This window comes from Dermacentor silvarum, chromosome 1, assembly GCF_013339745.2.
Source record: "Dermacentor silvarum isolate Dsil-2018 chromosome 1, BIME_Dsil_1.4, whole genome shotgun sequence".
Classification (NCBI taxonomy): domain Eukaryota; kingdom Metazoa; phylum Arthropoda; class Arachnida; order Ixodida; family Ixodidae; genus Dermacentor; species Dermacentor silvarum.
This window is the reverse complement of record NC_051154.1, coordinates 241715442-241739568: the sequence shown is the minus strand read 5'-3', so window position 1 is coordinate 241739568 and position 24127 is coordinate 241715442. Positions and strand designations below refer to the sequence as shown.

The following is a 24127-nucleotide window of genomic DNA, read 5'->3' as shown; positions in this document are numbered from 1 at the left end:
CTATGGTGACGCCCAGGAAACGAACACTAGAGTTGCATAACGAATTGGATGGTCTCTGATATGCAGCATCAGACACCTCACTCCAGTAATTTTCGTTTACCCTGTGCAAATTGCAATTCCTTGCATATTTTAGTTGGATTTCGCCTTTCACTTCTGCCATTTTTCTTCTTTCTGGTTTAACTGTACTGTACAGGGATTCACAACTGCCATTTAACTTGTTTAATACTGCTCTAAGTGCCATTTTATGCCATATAATGTTTATATTTTCAACGGCCACTAGTGCCAACTCTATTTAGTCTTTAACAAATGAAAGATTACACTTTATACACTTTTATTTCGAACTTTGTTCCACCTCTCAAACGTTAAAATAGGGCCCTAGAATAGTGGATAAGTGTGTTTCAGCCTTTTTATAGTGCCTGGCAAAAATTTTGATTAATCGATTAATCGGTGAAACCCCTGCATCAAAATCGATTAATCGATTAAAGGCTAAAATGATGAATGAATAATAGTTAATCAAATAAAAAAAATTAATCGACCATCCCTACGTGATAGTATTTCTTCCACTCTCGTTTAGAGTATCATTGGCGCCAAATTTCAATAGCGGTAGCATGTCAGTTTCCCACAATAATTACTAGAGAGTACTCTGAGGCAATTGTCGGTGGGAGCTGCAAGCATGGCGGTTATGTATTTGCTTAAACTGAATTTACTTAAACTGAATTTGCTTAAACTTTGTCCTTGTGGCTTCAGACGACTTTGTGACTGCCAATGAATAATTTTCAACAAGATATATTGCGTTAGAAATGCTAATGAGTAATGATTATGCATGTGCGCAATGTTTGATCGCCTTCTGCGTGTAGAAAAATATGATAGCTAACCACGATTCCCATGTTAGCTGAACGATCGCAGCACAAGTTCCCGGATCTAATAATAAACTCTATGTACCACATAGCCCGTTGGCTGCTTGCAGTGATTGCACTGCAGAGAGATGATCAAAGCCGAAGCAGCAAAAAGCACATAGGCACAGCTGACTTTTCAACATTTGTTCAGGTACATTCCTGTGCCCTTTGCTAAGACATAGAATTATGCCATTGCATAACACTCGGCACGATCTCGACAAGTGAACAACAGACTCTACTTCGTTTTTCAAATGCCAGCTTGCATTTACAGCAGCGCCTCGCTGTGCAAGTTCTCCTGTGGCCATAAGTATGTGCATCTCAAGACACATCCTGACTTTGAGCACTATGTCGTCTACCAAAAGAGGAATAAAATTATAAGCTGCAGGCACTCGTATTTTAATCCTTTTATGGAGGGCTATTGCCTACCGGCAACACACCAGAAAAAGTGTTTTTCTTGCTTAGTTTCACTATTGTGTGCAGAGTTTCTGGTGAAATGTTTTCGGCCAACACTGAATGACAGGTAGCAAGCATCATTTGTTGGATTAGGGGAGGAACACAGGGTAACGAAAAAGTTTGGCATACATTCCTTCGAAAGCACAGTCAGAGGAGACGGACCGATGCAGGCTACCTGGCTGCAGTGGTATGACACAGGTAGTACAAAGCAAATTCATTGTATACCTGTGATCTACATATGATGAGAAATCTTTATACAAGTTCCAAACGAAGCCATAGGTGGCTTAGGAGCGAGCTCGCTTCAGTTTCTGCCTGACGTGCCCCCCCCCCCCCCCCTATTGCCGAAAAAAGTTTCTGCAAAATATTTTTTTCTTTTCGTTGAATATGCTTATTCTTGGTGTATTTAAGACATTTAGATGGATTTTATGTGTCGTCCTTAAAGGGTTAAATGGCGATTTCTAGGTCTGCCACATTATGACTGACTGTTCGTAATGTTGTGCTAAGGTGGCTACTAGCCTTTATGATTGTGCTAGCTAGGAACTGCTACGGCCGCGAACATGTGACCGAAATGCTTTTGTGCTTATTTTGTACTCGGTGCCCGGCTTCAGCCTGGCATAGTAACGCGGTGCGAGTTACCACGCGGAGCCGCGATGTCGTTTATTTTTTTTTTATTTGGTAGAGGGGGGGGGGGGGGGGGGGTTAAGGCACGCTGCACGTCTTGTCTTTCAAAACGCGCCGCCAATTTAAATGACTTCTGTCTTTCATATGTAACGGATGAAGCTTCAAAAGTGACATGGAGATGAAGTGATATCTTTTGCTATAGATATATGCCTGACGTTCTAAACGTTACACGAATTTGCTGTTTATTGCCCCCTCACGTTTATAAAATCCTTGGCACTGCTACCCATCTACGCGCTGACCGAAGAAAACGTGACCAGTCGTTCTGAAAATAACGCGCACGTTATCTTCTCCCACCTCGAGCTAGTGTAACTGAAGAAGCGGAGCGTTCCAGCCCAAATAATTGCTTTAATTTTGCTTTCTGCGCCGGCGGGATGACGGATTGTTCCTGCCGCGCCGTCGCGTCTTCATCAAGCCGCGATCTGCTGGCTCGCGCTTCCTGCTCGCCCGGCGCTAAGGCGGGAACGGTCACGTCACTCGTGGGGCGTCTGCTAGGGGCGTGGCAGTTGCGCTCTTCGGCAGTTCTTTGTCGGTTTTCTGGGTGAAACTGGCTGGAATTCATTACTCCGCAGATACTGGCTGCGTCAGCTTTTTACGGGTGTGGAAGCGGTTATGAACGACGGGCCACGCGGAGCCGCGAGTCTCGCATTAGGATCGATCGTCTCACTCTACCGATTAAAATTTAATTAGTCCAATTTTTATAATTATACCTGTCTAATTGCCACCTCGAGTCATTTTATATCGTATTTCGCTGTGGTAAAAGCAATCCCGATGACATTGTTTAATTATTTAATCTTCCTTGTGTTTAAGGCGTTTGTATCCTGCAGGAAAGGAACTTATGTATTACATACAGGGCCGTTTTAAGAATCATTCAGTCAATTTTACCATTAATTAGTGCGTAACGAGCCCAGCGTTTTAGCGTATCAAGTCGTGTGATTATTCGGGTGTTTTTTTCTGCTATTACTGTCGTGACCACACAAGGTATGTTGACCTTTAACTTTTTTTTCTTTTTTTTTTTGCTCATTTGCAAGTTGCCTAATTGAACGAGTCTGCAAAGACTTTGCATGGCCTGTGCCTGAGTGAGCCCGATTGAGACCTAGGCGGGCGCACGTCACTGAATCGTAGCAATCGGAGCCTCTGTGAGTCCGAGTGCATCGTATGGGATCCCAGTTATTTCAATTTTATTTTTATTTTTCAGAGACCACGAGAGTAGTAAATGTATGCGAGGTTGAATCCACATGATCTTGAATTAAGCTGACACGAACGTGTTGCACTGGAACCACTAAGCCTAACTGAGGACATGAATAAATGACTTCGGTGCTCAATGGCCGTTCACCGTGCCTTTTAGGAAGCGTTATTGAAGCCATGCATAATTTTTGCGGAGCTTAACAGCGTGCGCGACATCCCCGCCCACTTTCTCCATTAAAACGTGCACTGAATGGTATGTTGCAACTGCAGCGAGTCGGCGCATCCCGCCGTTTGTGGCGCCATTACAAAGATGATGATGATAAAAACGTTTATTACACGCCGTGGTTGCTCGGTGGCTATGGTGTTGGGCGGCTGAGCACGAGGTCGCGGGACCGAATCCCGGCCACGGCGGCCGCATTTCGATCGGGGGCGAAATACGAAAACACCCGTGTACTTAGATTTACATGCACGTTAAAGAACCCCAGGTGGTCCAAATTTCCGGAGGCCCCCACTACGATGTGCCTCATGATCAGATCGTGATTTTGGCACGTAAAACCCCATAATTTAATTTTGAATTTTTGAAAACGTTTATTATGGGAATAAGATGGTCTTGGAGATTCTATGGGTGGGGCCCCAGGTCCTGGGCTCCACTGACCTCTGCTGCCCGCCGGACTCGGTTCAGAAGCGCCATTTGCACCTCTGAGTCCGAGCAGGCGAGCTGTACCTCTCATTGCTCCATACTGGGGGTTAATGGTTTACCTAAGTAATTATCTAGCCTTCCCGGTTTCCTCTCACGCACCCCACGAAATGTCGCAGAGTGTGGGCCTACCTCCGCACCACGGACACGAGTTTGGGTATAGCGTCGATTGTAGCGCGTGTAGCTTTAGCAAATGCGGATAAACGTCCACCTTTCCATTCCGCGCTACAGAAATTCTGGAAAACCAGCGCTTCGAACGTCAAAAATACGGGACTTCTCACAAGTCCTATTGCAGAGAGATCGGACTCTTATTCGAGCAAAGCAGCTTACCGTGAGCTTCTGAGATTCCTTCTGAACATGTGGGGCTGACTGAGTCCAAAATTTTGAGTCTAGCCCATGATTCCGGGAGATAAGACAGCAGCCCGCCTAAGTCTGACATTGATGAGTGTGAGCCCGAGTGAGCCAGGTTGGGTCTTGTTTGTCTGCGACACCAGTAGCTCACAGAGAGGGAAAGAGAACGACGCACCACTACTGGCCCTGCTCTTTCTGTACATCGTCTTCAATGCGCTGCTCAAGTCAAAGATGACTCGCTACTAACTAGCCCAAGTGACGATCCTGGGCCGGGTTTCGGGTACGTTTGAGCCCTAGCGAGTGATGCTGTCTCTCATCGTGGTGAGCCTAGAGCCCTAAGCTAGAAATATATTTTGTGTGAGTTTGAGCGAGTTTGAGTGAGTTCAAATTATTTTGTCGACCCGTGGTCTTGATAAAAACAACCGCGGTTACAACGGCCTGGTTCTACGGTTTTGTGACTGTAGTGTACACCATCGCTCAGTGTACACCACCGCAACCCCGCGTGGCGGCTCAACAACAACGTTTTTTTTTTTCGGCTGAAATCGAGAGAGCGAGTTCTATTTCTGGTTTCGACGGCAGGGCGTTCCGATAGGGCTGATTGCAATATAACTCACGTTTCGAGACATCGATGCACTTTATAAAGGGACCGTGATTGTAGAAACTGACCCGAAGACACGCCGTTTATACTGCGTTTTGCACCAAGCGCTTAATACGTGATAGGTCAATCGCACCAGCTCTTGCGATGTCTCTTCATTATGGCACCGCAATGGGACGCAGCGCCGCGCATTTGCGGATCTTTCCAAAGTTGAGGCACCCAAGTTGTGCTCTGACGCCTGTCGTGTACCTTTTGGGATGCGCGGCTTTGTTGCGAGCCGTGTTTTGCAGCGGGCTGAGATGCGCCACCGCGCGCAGCACTCGTCAGTTCACTTTCCGCTTGACCGCGCGCTTGTAGTCCCTCCCTCCTTGTTCCGAATCTTCTGCCCAGCTGCTGCTCTTGATTTCCTTTCTCTCTTTCGCTTGTAATGCTCTCTTTTCCCAACCGCGGTCGTTAGTGTGCAGTCGAGGGACCACAGCCGATGCTAATTGAACAAACTCTCGAGAGAAAGCGGCCCGGCGTTAAAGGGCAAAGCGCGCTTCGGACGCACGAACAGCACAGTGCAATAGCGGAAAAGGGGCGAGCCCCAGCAGCAATGCAGGGCGTATACGCCGCGAGTGATTTCCCTATCCCGCGGAGAAGAGGGAGCTGCCTCCGTTGTTTGGCTAAGTGGCTGCCGAGCTAACGAGCCATGGGTCTCCCTCCTTCAAGGAGCCGCTCTGGACGCTCCGCAACAAACACGAGTTGTGGCCGGGTTCCGACGCATTGTTTGCTTCGCGAGGTTCCGAGACTCTGCTGCGGCCGCCCCCTCCTTTTCTCCTCGGTGCTCTTGCGAAGACGAACGGCCAGGCGAGCATATCGCGCCCACGCCATCCATTTGGGCTTCGAGAACAGCGTTGTGTAATGCCTCCTTCGCTTGCTTCTCCTCTCATCGCACCGCGCTTTTCTTTGTAGCATTTGTTAGCTCATGCATTGTATAAAAACAAGCTGTCGATGGGGCAGGTTGTGCCTATTCTTGCATACGCTGCAGTGGCCGCGATTTTTCGCCTAACGTCGTGTACGCCTAATGATTGCGGTGCCGCCCTGCGCGTGCTCGGCCTCGGCACACACAACGGCGAATCAGATAATGTATAACGGAGCAGTCTTATGATTTTTTTTCTTTAATTTATATACATTTTATTTATTTACTTAAGGTCCCGCTTCAACGAAATGCTCGTTAAATGTATAGGGATACTATACCCATGGGTTCTTTGTTTAGCGTCACTAAATAATACCGCTCCTCCTGTTGGTCCGACATAAAATTATTTCGAGATGCCGTCTGCGTTACACCCACTCAGTGGTCGTCTGCCAGTATCGCACGACATTACTTCCCGTTACGTTGAACTATAGAAGCCGCCTCGTTATTTCGCGAGCCAGCCGCCCCAGTTCGGCGTCTGACGCGATGTGACGCAATTTTCGATCGCCGCTTTGGTCGGATCCCAGTCGTTTCCGCCAATTAAACGCGCTGTGTTTAAATCGAGTGTCTCAATTCGGCACCAATGCAGCATCCACCGACAGATATTGTAGTTTTAGCGATGACGTGCGGAGGTAAATCTTCACATCCGACTAAACAGAGAAGGCGAATGTCACCCGTATACGAAAGCCCGGCACCGGTTGATCTCACGATTAGTTTTCTCTTGATATTGGAAATTACAATAACTGGTACAGATTTATTAGCTGAACTCGCTCTTGTCACCGACGGTCTCTTAACGCGCTGTCGCAAAGAGAGATAGAGAGCAATTAATGGAAAGCTAAAATAAAGGTATAGGTTCTCGTGTAGAAAAACGACTCCTGCATTCCAGTTGGTGTAGCTTCTGTATATTGAAGGTGTACGTTGTAACCTGTTGCTAGTGTGCATTGCGTGCCTCGTGGTTTGTTAGCGCAGTGGCCGAAATGTACATGTTGTGGTAAACTAGGTTCTCGGCCAGCGAAGACACTTCTATACTGGACTGAATGCAGGATTATCCTGCGTGCTGATATTTTGGTGCACCTAAATGTGAACGTCGAGATTCAATGTGACATTCCCGCGCGCGCCGCAGAATCCTACATGGCTTAGATGTATAGCTTTAGGACTGACTGCATTAGTATATAAATTTAGTGTGCGTGCATGTGAACGACTGTTGTGTTTGAAGACGCCCTCTCCCAAGTACCCGCTTTGGTTTCTGGTGCTTTGCCAAGTTGCGTCTGCTGCGTTTTGTCACTGTCGGTGGGTTGTACACAAAGACGCGCTGTGCTTCATTTTTTTTTCTGCGATGTCCTTCACTTGCATTAACATGCGGCGTCTCGCGCTTACATCACTTTCGAGTGCCCACACCACGCGGGCAGTCCTGGGAACGATTTTCGAGAAGAGCCCGGGCTTACCAAGTATCACAGCTACCTACCTATTGCAATAGTCAGTCCTGTAGTTCCTAGCGCACATAGCACACGCCGTGCAGTAAGGATCAACAGTGAAAGCCGTCCGGCGGCGGAATTGTGTAACAGCCGCGCGTGCATGTCTCGACATGTCTCTCCACTTTGCGGGCCGTATACTATTTAGTCTAAACGCGCGCGTGGTCGTCATCGCTTAATGTGATTGCCGGGTAATGCGACATTCGCGCATATGTAAGCGCCGACGCTCGTATTTGTGTTCGCATACACTGTGCGAATACCGCGCGTCGTGCTGTTCTTGTGCACTGCACGGTGGTGGCGACGTCGTTCGCTGCGCGCAGCTTGGCTCACGGCGGGCCCCCTTTGATGACCGTTAGCTGCGGATTCCGCGACGTGCGTCCAACTTCTTGGGCGAAAAACAGCGACACAACTGCCGAGAGAAGAGGGAAACGAGAGGAAAGAAAAAAAAAAAAAATGCACGGGCCTCCAGCGAAAAGAAGGTCTTGTTTGCGCTGGTCGTGGGTTGTTGGCCTGGCGCTGTGGATTGCGCGAGCCTGAACTCGTTGAGAAATGGTTCCTTGGAGTCACGCGTAATTCGGGCGCTATTAATAACCTGTGTATACGCGCGGCTGCCCGTGTACGGATGCCCCCGTCTCGTCTCGTTTCTTCTTCTTCCTCCTCTTCAGTTTACTGCCTTTCGAGGATTTCTTTTTTTTTTTTTCTCCCGGTTTTCTCTTGGCGCAGCCGCTGGAACTTCGCGGCGCCGGGATCTTTCTCTCCCGCCGCGAGGTTGTTTTGCTCCCTTCATTGTCTCGAGAGTGATTGAAGCGATCAGGATTGTTGTTATTTCGTCCGAGAAGAAAATGCAAGCAAAAGAAGGTACGGTGGGATTTTAAGGCGTCTCTTTCTTTCCGTACCGATGAAACAGGACTTTGTTTTCTTTTACTTCTTGGGGAGGGGTCGCATTTTTTCTTTCCCATTGCTGTTGTCTTTACACTGCAGTTTTTTTATCATGTGTTTCCAGTCATTGTTTAGTCGTGAATGCAGTTCACTTTGGGCAGCCTGATAAGTTGTCTCTCGGTGCGTGCGCGTGTGTGCATCTCGGAAGTCATTGGTTCGGAACGCTCGCCGTGAATAAGCCCGTCGGGCATCTGACGCCGAGGGGGTGAGAGGCGGACTCGCTTTCTCCAACTTCTCAACCGTCAGTTTTCGCCCAAAGTGACTCGCTTTGTGGATTCTCATCTGCGCTGTCATTGTGCGGCTACACAAACAAGTCCGTCACGAGCTGCGCAGAAATGTTTCGGTGTTTGCTTTTGGTTCGCTATAACGCGAGCGGTATTCGAGGCGTCTTCTGCCAGTACCAAATTCAGTTGCATGAGCTGAATATGCAGGCTTGCCGCACTACGCAAGCGAAGAATTTGTGTTTTGCTATGTTACGATGAAGATGAAGGGGTGCGGCGGGGAGGGCCAGGACGGGGGTTGGGAGGTGGGGGGCGTGTTTGTGAGATATTTATGGGTGAGAGCCCAAAGAAAGAGAATGCTTAAGTGTTACGCAAGCTTTTTGCAGAAGAAAAAAAAAGTGATTGCCTCAATCACGAATTGTGTCTGGTTACTTCGGTTTTTGAGCAAATTTGATTTTGCAAGAATTTCAATGAAATATTGCGAAATACACGCGCGGGAAGTATTCGTGTGAGAGTGGCTGATGCTGGACCGGAATAACTGGATATCGCTGCGAGAGTCCTTCATCCTGCAGGGCGCATAAAAATAGGCTGGTGGTGATGATTATCGGCTGGCAATATTTCTAATAGTCTTTTGACAATCTCTCCGCTGCGTTTTACAGTGGAATGAAAAAAAAAAAAAAAAAAAAAAAAAAAACAAGTCACTAGGTGTTCACAGCTCTCATGGCACTGACCGGGTCCCGCCTTCCTTGTCTTTGCAGTGCTGGTCCCTCACAATGGAGCCAACGTTTCCGGGCCGAGTACGCCGGTCGCCAAAGGGTAAGCCACGCAGCCTTCACTCGAGAATGTTCGGTGCTGCGCGCCGCTCCTTCCGCGGTGCGCCACCTCCTGCACCGTTGAAGTTCGTGCATGGGCCGCTGACCGCAGCGCGTTACGAGTAGTATTAGGTCCGTTCGATTCGCCTGCACTTCGTGGACTAGTTCAGGAGGTGCTGCACCTCGCTATTCGTTTCGCCAGTGCATCGTGGCGTCGTCCGCACGTCGCCATTCGTTTCACTTGGTGCAGGCTTCGTGCAGAGCAAGTTCACAGCATTCCCTGCATTTGAGGGTGAGTGCAGTGCTCGTGCAGGAGGTGCCGGGCCGGTTCTGCGCGAGCGCCTATTATGACTGGCACTGAACTCCCCAATGAACTAGTTCGCAAACGTGCAGGACGAATCGAATCAACCTATTGTGTTCGTATCAGAAAATAGAACGTGAAGGTGAGGTCGAAGTATATACTTTGACGCCGCTACGCAGAACTTGGAGACGCTGAAGATGATTCAAGTTGAGCTGTATTAGTAAATTATGCATCTGATATAGCAAAGTGTCCACTGTTACTGTTACAGGATTATTGGTAAGCCATAAAAGACGCCGTAACCTAGAAGCTGGTGGCTCACCAGCTCGGTGTGGCTTCATCGATTTTGACGGTGTCGGCTCAGGTATATCGGTGAAGAGGGGGGAGTGCGTTGGATTTTAAATGAACAAAAGGCTCAAGCCATCAAAATTTCGGGAAAATTGCCTGCGACAAAACGGCCCAAATAGGGAAATTTGTAATTGGTGACGTCACGCTGTCTGGCACTGAGCCTTCGCCGTGGTGTTCAAGAAACGAAAATTTGGCGTTCGTTTCCTTCACTATATAGTAATCAATCATTTTCTGCCAAGTGAATGGAAATAGTTTTTGAACGAATGCTTTACCAGTGGGAACTGATTCAGTGTTGCCCCTTTAGTGACCCTTTAAGAAGCTGCATTCTGCTCTTGCGTGGCTGTACCATGCAGTCAGCACCTCAGCTGCGGCGTCTGATCTCCTGCGCGACCACTGTGTGCTATTTACTTTGGGTGCGCACGACACTGTCGACGGTGATGCTGTATGTTATGGCCGGTGCTTTGGTTTTGTGCTGTGCTGGCGCATGCGTTATTTTCGCGTGCCGCGCTTCCGATTGACTGTTCAAAAGCTGTTCGAAAGTCTCGATTTGGAAGCTGTGGCGACCTGTGTTATATGCCGGACATACAGTGTCCGTGGGTGTGTTATATTTTTGTGCATGTGTAATATGTTTTTAGTTTTATTATTATTTGATGGACTACACGCTGTCGCGTTTACGTTTCTTGTTAGGACCAAGGTCTATGTTGCGCTATACGGTATTCTTACCCTGCAGCAGTAGTTCGTTCAAAAACGTTCGGGGCATATCACTTCACGGGCGCCGTATCGAATATGCGGATAGCTTTTGCAAGAAAGCCTGAAGCTATAATAGCCAGACCATGTAGCTTCCGGCGAACGGCAGAGGGAGTCACTGTTAAATTAATTGCGGCTAAATATAATAACAAACGCGTAAATAGTCTTTTTTTTTTCCTCCTTGCGTTTGCCTTAACCTTCACAGTAACCATTGGTGTCCTTAAGTCTTAAGTCAAATATTCTGAAAGAACATTTGAACTTGTGCTCTGTGTGTGTGTTCCTCTTACTTTGTTACATGAAAGGATGATTCACTGGGCTTACCACTAGCAAGTATGTCATATAATCTCGCCTAATCTTGAACTTTAGCTAGTTCAGAAAGAAGCCTGCATGCTGATCTCGCCCCTGTAGAATTTTGTATTAGTTCTAATGGTGGAATGCTGTTCCGCACCAACGTGAGAGCTCTTCGCTCAAATAGAAACGAGTCTCGTTGCTCTGCACCGCGCGCCGGCACGCTTAATTACGTGTAGTTTGGCCTTTAGGCGCCCGTTCCTGCGTTGAGCGTCGGCGTGCCTCGGCGTCCCTCGTAACCGAGCGAACGAGCACAGCGAAAGAACGAACGCGGAGCGCAGCGGGAAATGAAAGACGGTGATAGCGAAGAGTGCGAGGAGGAGGCTACACTGAAATCATGAGGTGGAGGAGGAGAGTATGGTGAATGGGTGAGGAGGAAAGCAGAGTGACTACGAGATGACGCCATATATTAGAGCGCAGTAAAGTCACTGGAACCTGGAAAGTACCGCAACCTCCGGAGCGCACGCACGCAACACTGTGCTGTTGTTGCCAGATTTGGTCCAACGCGTCTCTCGGGCGGCGGCAGCTCCGTTATGTGGCTTTGCTTTCAGCGGTTTATATTATCGGAAATTGGCACATTTCATCGTTCTTTGGATAAAAGATGCGAGGGTGCATCTAATATGTATGCGAAGCAGTACAGGTAAGTACGATCGGAAGATTTTGGCAGGCGCCAAATTGCATGAAACGAGACCAGTGACAGTACGGGTGCTCGAGCGGCCGTCCTTTCGTTTGTTCTCCTTCCCGATAAGTTTTGTGCTCGTAGGGAAGCTATACAAAGAGTATACTAAATGGCTTAACAATGTGCATAATTAAGCAACATTACTCGTGTTTTAAGAATTTTATACGTCGCAGACCTACGTGAATCTCGGGGTTGCTTACATTAACGGTGTTACCTCCGTAGCTAACTCGTAGCTATTCGACGCGTTGCGAAAAATGTGAGCAGCACTTCCTCGAGTTTTTACAGCGAAGAACGACACCATGGTTGTCGCAGCTAGTGCGCCCTGTGAAATCCGCAAACAAAACCGTATTTCGATTAGCTAGATGCGATATAAATTACATGTACTCGGAAAGGGAAGAATTCAACTGCCCCCACCCCCCCTTGTTCTAAATGCAAACTAAACCCGATGCTCGTGTGTCACACATGATTTTTTAGGCTGAGTACGTATCAAGCGCTGTCACGCATCGGTTATAAGCGTGGATGTAATCGCGTTCCAACGTGGCTCCTGATTTGCCCGCGCTCAAAACGATTGATACAGGTCGACTTCGACGCTGATAAACGGTCCCTGACTGCAGTACAAGGTAAGGTATGCTAAATCAGTTATTCAAGCCACGTTCGCGTTTGTTTAAGCAGTAATAACACACGAGTAAATGTATATCTTAATGTTCGAAAATTAACAGGTCGATAGATCTTTATTGCAGTGGTTTTCTTACTGCATTATGTTATTTTTGACAAAGCCGCGCGCATTCTGACGCTCTTCGAGCCACGTTTTGCTTGGTTCTGCATATTGCTGAGCATTTCCTCGCGCTTCTTGCGCAAAGCAAACCGCAGTCTGCAAAGAAAAAAACTCGAAGAAGCTTCTCGATCACATTGTATGCATTTAAGCAGTTCGATGATACCGCAAAGCTTCTCATCTTTGCGATATCATCAAATTCACCTGGTGGGTGTGAAATTGTCGCGCTTTATCCGGTGCAGCTGCAGATAGCACGGCACTTGCTGTCGCTCTTTCTGCTTGGTATCGCAAAAAAAAAAAAAACGGCTTTTCCGGCGGTTGCTACACCCGAAAACGCAGCACCCGTGCATTTCCTTTCGTTTTAAGTCTACGAAAGCTACATATGCCCTAAATTACACAAAATGCAAAATCCGACCTCGTCAGTGGCTCATACGCGTGGCGTGTGCGAGCGATGCCTTTGTCTGCGTGTCGGCTCCGGCGCGGCGTGGACCATTTATGGCGGAAAGTGATCACGTGATGTTAACTGACCAATCGTTGGCGCGGCGGCGAAGAGAGAAGGGCTGCGGCACTTTGCAGGTTCCAGTGACTTTAGAGCGCAGCGCTTGGTCGCATTTCGATGGGGGCGAAATGCGAATACACCCGTGCACATTAAAGAACCCCAGGCGGTCTAAATTATTCCGGAGCTACGGCGTGCCTCATAATGAAATCGTGGTTTTGGCACGTAAAACTGCATAATTTAATTTAGGCGCCCGTTCCTGGGTTGAGCGTCGCCGTCCCTCGGCGTAACCGCGCGAACGCTCTCGCGCCACTGCTCGCGCGTTCGTCGTCGTCTTCCACAGCTGGCTCCGATGCCGCTCATAATGCGCGCGTTCCCATACCACCCATCCCTGTGTGAAGGCGCAGACGGCACTGGCCCACTGCCAGTCGGTGCGGGGATTTCGGTCTCAAATTATTTGCCTCAATATATCGCGAAATGAAAACACGTATACAGCTGCGCTCAAATGTCACATTAGGTAGTATCGTAATCGTCGGACATTTTTTTTTTTTTTGCTGCTTTGTTTGTGTTTGCGCTGAAATAAAGAAATCCTCTCGATGTTGCTTCTTTTAAACACGACAATCCTGCAGCAAATAGCAGTGAGTGAGAGAATGACACACTTGCAAGAATCGCTGTTTGAACATAGGTTGAGGGAGTCCATTTCGTATTGGTGCAGAGTACGTGCAACCTGCAAAGCTCTTGATTGCGTTCTGGACATGCCAACTTTGGATGCCGCTATGCAAGTGCTATACTAAAAGCTATGTTATCTATGTTGGTGTAACCGTTGCTTATGCAAACGTGACAGCATTTCCGCGTGTATCTCGATGACCCATACGAGCCCCTCCCTCTGCCCCCTCCCCCTCTACTAGTTTCCTTCAAAATAATCTACACCGAAATCAATACAATTGTCGAACCTTTTTTTCCACTCTTCGAAGCAACTCTCGAACTCCTCGAGCTTGATGCTTTTGAGTGACCCCTGTTAAAGGGCAACTCCGGCGATTTTTCGATGTCAACGGATGATGATGAAATTAGCTGGGCCTTTTCCTCTGAATACCTCCGCCGTGTCCTAAAAAAAGCAGGCTTGAGAGTTGCATAGATTTTTTACAAATGAATTTAATTTATTGCCTCGAGCATCATACCTTACCTCCTCCTCAGTTATAGGCCACATTGTGTATGACGTCAGGAATAGTCCACGCAGAGCATGCCGGGATCATGCAGACGACAGCGACGAGAGTGAAGGAGTCGACGATCGTGAGCTAGTGCTTGGCATGAGATGTTGCTGTCGCGAGAAGTTGCATTCCCTGTGGACGGGCAAGGGATGCGGGGTGGCAAGCGGTGTTGCGTTGTTGGCTGCACGAACTTCAGCCCTCGCCATCCGCAAACACAGTTTGAGCCGATGCCGATCGCGTTCAGCCGAGGTTAAGCCTATATCACAGTGGCCGAGTTCGTGCGTCTGCTGCTGGCGGACCAGATCCACTGATATGAAGCTAATTAAGCTATTAGGATGAGGAAAGCTGCTTCTGAAGTCAAGTTTTGACCATACGTATTTGAAATAAACCATTCCTCATTTCGTACAGTGCACACGCAAAAAGCTAGAAGCGACAACACGACGCGCAGTCAACATCCGTATACGCTGCCGTTCTCGAATGCGGCCAGTCGCACTCGCCGGCGCTTCCCTAAATGAAATGTGACTACGCGAATGCATGAGTGTATTATTACCTATTGTTATGCTGACTCATTATTTAGCTTACGAGGTGCACTGTTTGCCTCGTATCCCAAATGGGCAGCAAGCGGAGGCCCCTTCAATACAGCATGCGTAAACAACCGTCTCGTTCAGCTGCCAACGATGTCATACTTCATGACATCGACGTTTACGCGAGAAAACTATACGTTCTCGAAATGAACGATCATACGCGCAATGTCCTAATCTATGTCTGCTTTACGGAACACTAATTGTGTGCATGAAGAGAATACGAAGAATGATAAGCAGGCTGCACAACGCTTCCCTACTACGGTCTCCCGCTCGCTGTTTCCGAAGGTGTGTGGTCGCACGTATTAGCGCGACCCAGAGTGATGTAACGGTGCTTACATGCACAAAATCTACGTGTTTCGATATGTTCTGACATTAATTGATGTCACCGATGAGCGGCTATCTCAAGCGAACGACGTACCAGTGGTCGCTGTACCCGCCGATGTAAACAAATGCATCGGTCGGTGCTTTGGACTGTCAGCGGCGTTCTTGTGGGATACAAATGCGGAAAGTCGTGCTCCACATGTTACAGTGAGCATGCGAAGCGGTTACCTGAGAGGGGTAAAACACCTAAAATAGCAAGCAGATCGTATATCAGTGGTTAGGGCTACCCTTGGTCTTCATGTCGCAGCGCGATATGTTGCGCATGGGTGCTGGCTCTAGTGGTGGAGGACGGCGATTCGTGGCTATTGAATTTGTCTGAATCATAACTGTCACTGTTTGACAGATCCGAATAGGTGGTGCAGCTTGCAATGTAACCCGAAGGTCCCCGAAAGTCCGGCGCGGTCACGAATAAGCTGAGCGTCTGCTCTTCGCCGGTTTTGTTCGCCCCGCGGGCGACACCGGCATGCGTTGCGCGCCTTCCCCCCGGGGGTACATTCGTGACGTCAGACGCAGAGGTTCGCTCGGCTGCTTGCTCAGGTTTCGGTTTCGTTTTTGCGCTTTTTTGCTTATTTAAAATTATTTTCGAACTTGCGGAACATTTCTCCTATCAGGTGCGTCACAGGAGGGTCTCGGGAAGCTAAATATTTTATTAGCTCTACATGGTCAAAAAATCGCCGGAGTTGCCCTTTAAGCTGTCTTGACTTTGTGCACAGGAGAGAATCTTCCTTTATTACATTTTTATCTTTTTTTTTTAAAGGAAAGAATCACAGGGAGCTCGGTTCGATGAATACGGTGGGTTGGGAATGCCGGCCCATCTCTGAGTGGCTAAATACCACGTCAGAGACAAAGCAGTGTGAGCTAGGGCGCTGACGTGATGAATCGCCAGTATTCCACAATTTCGCGCATTTTCCTCGCGCATTGTCTCTCAACCGCCTCAACACCAAGTAAAATCGCTGATTGACAGATTGTCCTGGAGGAACAACTTCCCTCTGCACAATTCCACAAACTCCGAAGAAGAAAAAGTAGAAATAACTATGATCGTCTTCACGCGCGCACACTTGTCGCTTTATTTATTTCTCTTTTGTGAACGCGTCTTCAGATGGCTAGAAGCATGTTTCGTTTCAGGGTCATACCCACAGCACTAACTTTCGTCGTCTGGAATAATTGTACAAACGATGGAACCCAGCCTTGAAGACGCAAACACCAGAAGAGAAGTAGACGGACACACGCTGGGACTAGCAACAAGTTTAATGAAAACAACCCCACAGAAGTTCGCAGGGAAGCCAGTGCGCGCATGCGTCGTACATACCACGTGACAAAAAAAATGACACCTAGTAACCACATTTTTCTAAACAAGCTATCTCTTTCTTTGACAGCGATAACGAGGGCACACTAACACATTGATTGTGACCATGTTTTCGGATATGGTGGGCTTCAATCAGTTCTCGTTCGTATCGTGTGGTTCCCCTGCCAATAATTTGTGTGTCTTCTAACACAGGCGAACAGCCGCACACTCGGCAATGAGCAGGCAGGTTTGCTCCTCTTCCTGACGTGACAGACTTTTCGTGTTCTTTTAAGCGGACATTAATACAATGCCCCGCCTGGCCTATATACACGCGACCACACTTCAACGGTATATGCGATAAACATTTTTGATGCAAGTTGTGAAATTATGGCTGGTGTTGCAGGCACTCCTAGGTTTACGATTTTCAATCCTAACACATAGACTTGTCATCTTGCATGGCGCCGAAAACACAACACGAACGCCGTGCCTTGTGGCAACTTTTTCCCATTGTGGGAAACCTTGTGGATATACGGCATGACTTCCACTCGCTTACGGTCCTCACTGGCAGTGTTGTGTGCTCTGCCTTCTGTTTTTTTTCAATTTTTTCAGTTTTGTCTCGGCTACTGCCTTGAGAACAGTGTCAGGAAAGCCGGCCACCTGTAGACGCTTAATCTGATGAAAACTTTGCTCCATTGAATGATGGCAGCTTCTTCTCTCTTCTCGTCTACATGACACTCTGCTCGTCTGGAATAATCTTCGAAAGAAGGTTTAGATCAATTTCAGTGTGATTTATCAGATCCTGGCACAAAAAATTGGAGGATGCTTAAGCTTCGCATTTAAGAGTAGTAGAACGCGATAGCGTTATCGGGACCCGTTCGCATCGCATCGTTCGCATCCGGGAAGTAGGCTTCATTCACTGCAACACAGAACGTGGGAAAGCCAGCTTACAAAGACCAAGCTTACCCTGATCCCCTTAAAGTCGGCTTCACTTTTAAGCAGAAATGCATTGCTGGGAAGACGTTTTTCCAGGAGCAATATAACTCGTCATATTAAAATGTGAAGGCCCTAGGGCCTTTTTTCATTATTTTATTGTTATTGACCCGACGCGCGCGCGTGTCCAAAAAACGTATTTGGCAGGCCAAGTCGGAATTTGACCCGCCGAGGATGCCAGCGCCATCTGGATAAGATTTTCGCAAGTAGGCTACACGAGTGAGTCGGTGTTTGTATGGTAGAAATGCTTGCAAAAGAGGTTTGTGTTTGAGTTTCCTCGTAACAAAATTATGTTGTCTCGTACATTGAAATAACATTCCGACGCCACCATGTCTGTAGGTTGTGCTTAATGTACGTTAGCATTTTTCTGATGGATTTCACTGTGAGAAATTAAATTTTTGTTCACCAAAGCCCTGCATCCACAATGAAGGGCCTGCGCGGTCGGGGTGGTTCGGAATGATTTTCTCCTGCACTAACACCTTGCGGATGCGGTAGTTGCGGATGATTTTTTCCACCACGGTCACCGACATCCACGCGGACACCGACGCCGGATTTTCTGCGACACGTGGCCCTTAACGCTGTCGCGTTAAAATCAAACAAGTGTTATTTGTTTTGTTTTTGTTTTTTGCACCTCTGGGAGCAGGCGAGGAACAAACTTCGCGTCAACCCGTCTCGTGCCTAACCACACACTTGAAATCTACTCGTAGCTGTTCTTCCTCGTGCGTCACCCGGATCTGTATGTTCCAACTTGTGTGCACGAAGTCACGGAGCACGAATTTATTTGCGCGGCGCTGATTTTGTCAAGAACTTGAGAGGATATGAATGGTTGGTTCGTGTCCATCGGTGAAAAAACAGCGCGAAGTAAACACGGACAAGGGAGGAACACTGGCCAAGCCCTGACCAACTACTTGGGTTTATTGTGCTCATACACCAATATACCCTTAAAGGGGGTTTGTGGGGAGAGGCAATTATCATGCACTTCCAACCGCACATGCGTAAAGTTATTAAAAAGTGAGCTCGTAACAATGAAACTAAAATGCACTATGAGATTAGTGGCGGAGATACCTAAACTCTTTGTGTATAAGAGCGATCGAAGGAGCGGTGACGCATGTGTCACCTTTACGCATCATTGCTAAAGCTTCAGAAATTTCGCGTGCTGTTTGGTCTCCGTACCGGCGCGAAAACCCGTGTCTCTTGAAAAACCGGATAGCAGCCAAGATAGGAACACAGCAGCGCTTGTCCTGTGTTCCTCCCTTGCCCGTGTTTATGTCGCGCTGTTTTTTCACCGGTGGCTGTCAAGATGTGTATTCGATGGAACTGAAATGTTTGCTTTTTCTTTCGGGGCTGAGGTCTTGCTGAGCTTGTACTCAGGTGGTTTACGCGTTGGAGGCGGTAGTTTCACGAGCCTAGAACGGGGCGACCCGAAAGCACTAAGGCGCGGTGGCCGGTATACTAACGCAGTGCGTGCAACGAACAACGTATACAAGCCGCGGTGTGGGGCTGAAAATTCTCTATCTTTGCTGTTGAAAAATGGCCACAAACAATCCCTGCCGACCGCGCGACCATGAGAGGATTGGCGGCGAGAGTCTTCTCACCTCCAGTGTCGGCGCCGTATACTTTCCGCCTCTGCTGCACGGAAATTCGGCTCTGGGGCGTTTTGGAAGCGGATCGCACCGCTCTGGTGTCACATCCGCTCGGGCTTTTTCGGGCGTGCTAGCCGCAGCCTCTAGCGCGGCTGCTAACCTCCTATAGCCGCCACCGTTCTTTTCCGCCCGCCTTCGTTTGTGGGAGCTCACGCGCTTTGCAGGGCTGAGCCTTTTTTTTTTTTTTTTTTCGCTTCTCCCTCCTTTCTTATCCCGGGCGGCTTTTCGCCGACCGCCCTCCGTGTGCCGAGGTGGGAGGAAATTTCTTCCCCTCGGGTGCGTTTAATTTCTCAGGCCGGTGGTCGCGCAGATTGAGGCTGCCGCTTCGTCGGCTCCGGTTTTTTCCGATTGGTCAACGTCGTCGCCTTACCGCTCTCGTGCATGGTGTGTGCGCATTCAGGAGTCTCCGCCGCAAAAACCTCTCGCGGTGTGTCTCGGCGGCTCGGCGGTGTGCAGCTTTAACGCCTCTCTGGTCGCGGTTAGCGCTCTGCTTCAAATTTTGTTTCCTGACCCGCCTGAATAAATGCGCTCCCGTCGGGAGAGTTTCGGGAATCCGCAGCCCTCCTATACGCTCTTTCACCCACGTTTTCTTTTTTTTTCGAACTTTTAATTATTTTTTTTCGCGCGACTGTGTTTTTGCTACGTATGCTCATGGCTGGGTCGCAACTTTTCGCCCTCACTGTAAGGCTCCGCGCGATTCTGAGCCAAATGCGCGCGATGCACCTTACTTAAAGCCGGCTCCAAACGGTCGAATGCTGTGACGTTTTATCGTGGGGCGTAATAAGCTGCGGTGGGTTCTTCCCACCGAAAAGACAACCCGCTGGGTGGCGAAAGAGTGCCCGAGGTATTTCGCGTGCTGTATGTGTATGTGTTGCGCGGCTTTTTCCACGCCGCTGCTCTTTCTGCATTTGTCGGATTTTGCGTGCGGAAATCGTGACGTGCTCTTGTTAGTCTTGCGGTTATGGCCCATCTGCTGAAAAATACGTATTTCGGTTCTTTTATGCAAAAGTCGTGCAACCGCTAGGAAAGTAACGTGTGCCGTTGAGAAAAAATTGGACAAATGTTCTCGAATGCTCATCAGCCTCCTCAGCTTTTGTGCTAGTATCTTTCGTGAAGCAAGGTAAACAGTTCCACATAAAGCACAGATAAGCGTTAGAAACTATGTATTAGTTGAAGGGGGGAGGGGGGGAGGGGGGGGAAGATGGCAAGCAACTGAGGACAAACAACCCAGTTTGCGGACGCTCCACCTGTCCACCGCCACCCCATTGCGTGCTCCAAGGTTCTCGGCAAGAACGGGAATCGAATAAGCGTGGCGATGTTTGCATGCACCTGTCTGATCGAATGCTGAGCACCCATTCCTGTCCTTCTTGCTTGTTTCGACGCAAGATGGCGTCGTAAGCGCCCACAGCCAATGCTCCCCTATATCGCTCGTGCAGCCAGCACGTGCGTGCGTATTTGCGGAATTTGCCCGTCGAGTCTCACTGTGCGCCGTCGGCTCCTTAATTGATCATGGTATATGCTGTGCGTACCATCTAGCCAAAGATTTAGCTTGTCGTTCATGTATTGTGCCTTTACGGTCTCTTGACGATAGGAGAGAGAGAAGGGGAAAGGCAGGGAGGTTAACCAGAAGGACTTTCCCTTCTGGTTAACCTCCCTGCCTTTCCGCTTTCTTCTCTCTCTCCTAGTGTCTCATCCTCAGGTCCGGCAGTAGCTTAAGTTCACAGTTCGACACCCGGTGAAGGTGTTTTATTTTTTATTTTTAAAGCTCGGTCGAGACGTACAATATATGCTGTCAAGTATGAAGGGGTTGAAGAATATGCACTGTTCCTGACGAGGGCCCAGCTATCCGTGTACGCTGTTCATGCAGTGTCGAGAAGCGCCAGCAGATACAACAAAGTAGGTAGGACTGTTATTGTAGTGAGCTCATTTGTGTTCTGTTTATCTGCTTGCGTAAAGGCTCCCACTGCGACGTAATGCTAATGAAGGCTTCATTGGAATCATTCCGCCAAGAAACATCGTGCAAGTTAATGAGCTTGCAATACGAAGCACAGCATTTAGATATGCCGTCACTTTTGCTGCAGGTTTAGGCTATGTGTTTTGACGGCCCAGTAGCGTGGTGTCCAGGGTTCGTACAGCTCCTTGAAATCCTTTGAATTTGGAAAAATAGATTCAAGGGCCCTGAAAACTCCTTGAAAATAAATATGCTTCTTGAATTTCTTGAAAACGGGGGTCGGGGGAGACTTTTGAACATTCAAAGTAACATACTCCGCAATGGGGGGTATGCTACGGACACTGTCTATCGGGAAACAAACCTACATAAGTAGACTCCAAATTCTATTTCTCGGTTAATTCGATTTCAACTGAAGGTTTCGGCCGGCGGCCATTCATTTCAGTGGGAACGAACTTTCGTTATTTCTATCGTGCAATTAGCCTTCGCCGAATCATTCGAACTTGGCTGGTCATTATGCTGTGAAGGTAAAGTTTGCTGGTCTCGTTTTTTTTTTTTTTTTTTTTTTTTTTTTTTTTTTTTTTTATTGCCGCAGCCGGAGGCGTGCTGTGTGTTCCTTGCTATATCTACCGGGTGTACGTTCTATAACTTCTATTTCTACTTTGTTTAGGAGCCATGTAGTTATTTTTACGTTCTACTTTGAATTAATAAGAAATGAGTGCGGAGTTTGTTGCGCGGACGTGTTAGAAAGGGGCAAATACTGTCAAATGAATTTTTGGCATCTTGTGTAATTAGACCCGCTGGATAATTGGATTACTTTCGTTGGTCCCGTCACGGTCGAATTAACGAAGTCGACTGTATTTTTTGTTTTGCGAGTGCCACTAAACGATTGCATTATGGGGTATCCACACCCACAAATGATAGGTTTGTTTAAAGTGTCCATGAGACGGTTTGGACAAATTTTTTAGATGCGTCGGGTACAGCTACAGTAAAACGTTCGCGGCTCACTTTAAGTGAAGCGGCTCATATTAAGGGAGCTACGGACGATTACAACTTACCCTCCTCCCTAGCCATGCTTTTCCTCTACTAGTTCGCCTTCACTGACTCTGCGTCATGATGTGACGTCGTGTCGTCTACTTCCAATGTCTCGGAGCCAGCGCGCGAAGCCTCTCCAACCTCTCCGCTAGCCGCCTGGCCGTCGATCTCCAGCGAGAGCGTCCGTCCTGCACGGTACCGCCACCTGGTGGCGTAGAGCTCAACCAGCAAAACAGAGCTAATTCACATACATTGCTGTAACCAAGTGTAAAATATTTCAATCATTCTGATTTAAAAAGACATCGTGTTCACGATTACGCTGTTGCCAAAAATTTACACCAGCAGCAAAGTAGAATACACTTGGTTACTGCTATATTAACTTTGTGTTTATCTGGTCGAGCTCTGCGCCACCAGTGGCTGCGCCGTGCAGGCCGCTCACGTTCGCGCCTCCGCCCATCCGGCAAAGCGCCCAGTCCGCCTGTATTTACCAGAATACCGGATACGCCAAAAATTTCTATTGTGGTAATAATCCTTCGGCGTGAAGTGACTACTGCAAACGCGTACAGATATACTAACGCCGATCGGCTACCGAACGCCCGATCCGCTGCAGCCATTCCGCTCGCCTGTTGCCTCGCAGAGGGATGCGATTTTGCAGCGTGACATGTCGCCTATCACAAGATTTGCAGCCCCCAACGCAACAAGGGCGATTCATGATCCTCGCGTACAAGAAACCTCGAGACCAACACTGACCGCGCAGCTCGCGTCAACATGGAGCACGTTGTAACACAAGCAGACGACGCTTGCTGTGTGCGGGAAGTGCTTGATTGTGGTGCTAAATTGCCGTTGTGTATTCTTTTTCTGTTATTTTTATAGAAACAAATTAACCAACATTCCAACTATTACGAACACTTGTTTACCATAAAGTTAGAAAATTATCGATAACGCTACGTTGGCAGCCAATCGCATAGCTCGCTCGGCTGATGTCACATGCGCCCCCTACGTAGATGACGGGATGGCTGAAAACTCAGGGGAGTGGCGCCGCTGTAAACGGTAGCGATGCACATTTTTAAAACGTTATAATAAATTACACGCTTTACGCGGAGCGCTTAAATGTGTCATTAAATGATCAGAAAGTCTTACCCCAACGACTCGGTACTTTGTACAAAATAGTTTCAGGGTCCCTTTAAATCGCCGTTGCCATCGTGGAACGCTAGGCAAAACCAGATCAAGTGACCAGGTAGTGCCAGCGTCTTGTTGTTTTGCTAGCAGCTTCACACCGCTTCCATCGTGGCTCCATTTTCGAGCCCTATACTCTAGAAGTACCTGGCGTAAAGTAAGCTTCAGCCATTTGACATTAACACGACGAGTATCTTGTGCTGAAGTTGGACACTACTATAAGGCCAAAAGGCGATTAACGTCAATACATTGTAAAAAGTCAACTTTGAAAAGTGTATGTGTACGAGTAAGGTTTGTTTCTCCATCCTTGAATTTGTAGTCAGATGTTCTGTGCATGAACCCTGGTGGTGCCAGCAGCAGGAGGCTCTAGCATATACTTTTATCGCTTACCGTTACCGTCCCTGCTAGGTTTCATTTCACTGGCACAGTAACTCCGTGCTAAAACGTTCTAATCAGTAAGCATTAGCTCTCGATGTCTACGCACGCGCATCGTAACTTTTCGTGTACGTGTACTTGCCGTCACCTACCAGCCATGATGACTCAGTGGTTATGGTATTCTGCTGCTGAGCGCGAGGCCACGGGTTCGATTCCCGGCTGCGGCGGCCACATTTTGGTTTGGAAGCCCAGGCGTTGAAAATTAATCCGGAGCCCTCCACCAGGGCATCCCTCATAACCCATTGTGCATTTGCAAAACCAGTTTTCTTTACTGCACTTGTCACTTTCACTAAGCTGCTTGATTTTCGGATTCCTTTCTTGCGATGTAACCTTGTTTTATAGCGCTGCTCTTAGGAGCCCGTTCCTGCGGCGAGCGTCGGCCTTGTCCCTCGGCGTAACCTAGCGAACGAGCACAGCGATGAACGCGGAGCGCAGCGTGAGAAGAAAAGCGTAGTGCCGCGCAAGACGACCGCTACGAGATGGTGCCAGAGGAGCGC

The 24127-nt window shown here is 48.2% G+C and overlaps 1 protein-coding gene across 1 annotated transcript in view; it reads left to right on the top strand.

Moving 5' to 3' along the window:
• LOC119438181 (maternal embryonic leucine zipper kinase) overlaps positions 1-24127 on the top strand; it is a 123751-nt gene that overhangs the window by 43741 nt on the left and 55883 nt on the right. Inside the window, exon 12 of the mRNA XM_037704768.2 lies at positions 9204-9261. Within this exon, the coding sequence (XP_037560696.1) occupies positions 9204-9261 (58 nt within the window). The remainder of the gene's footprint in view (positions 1-9203; positions 9262-24127) is intronic.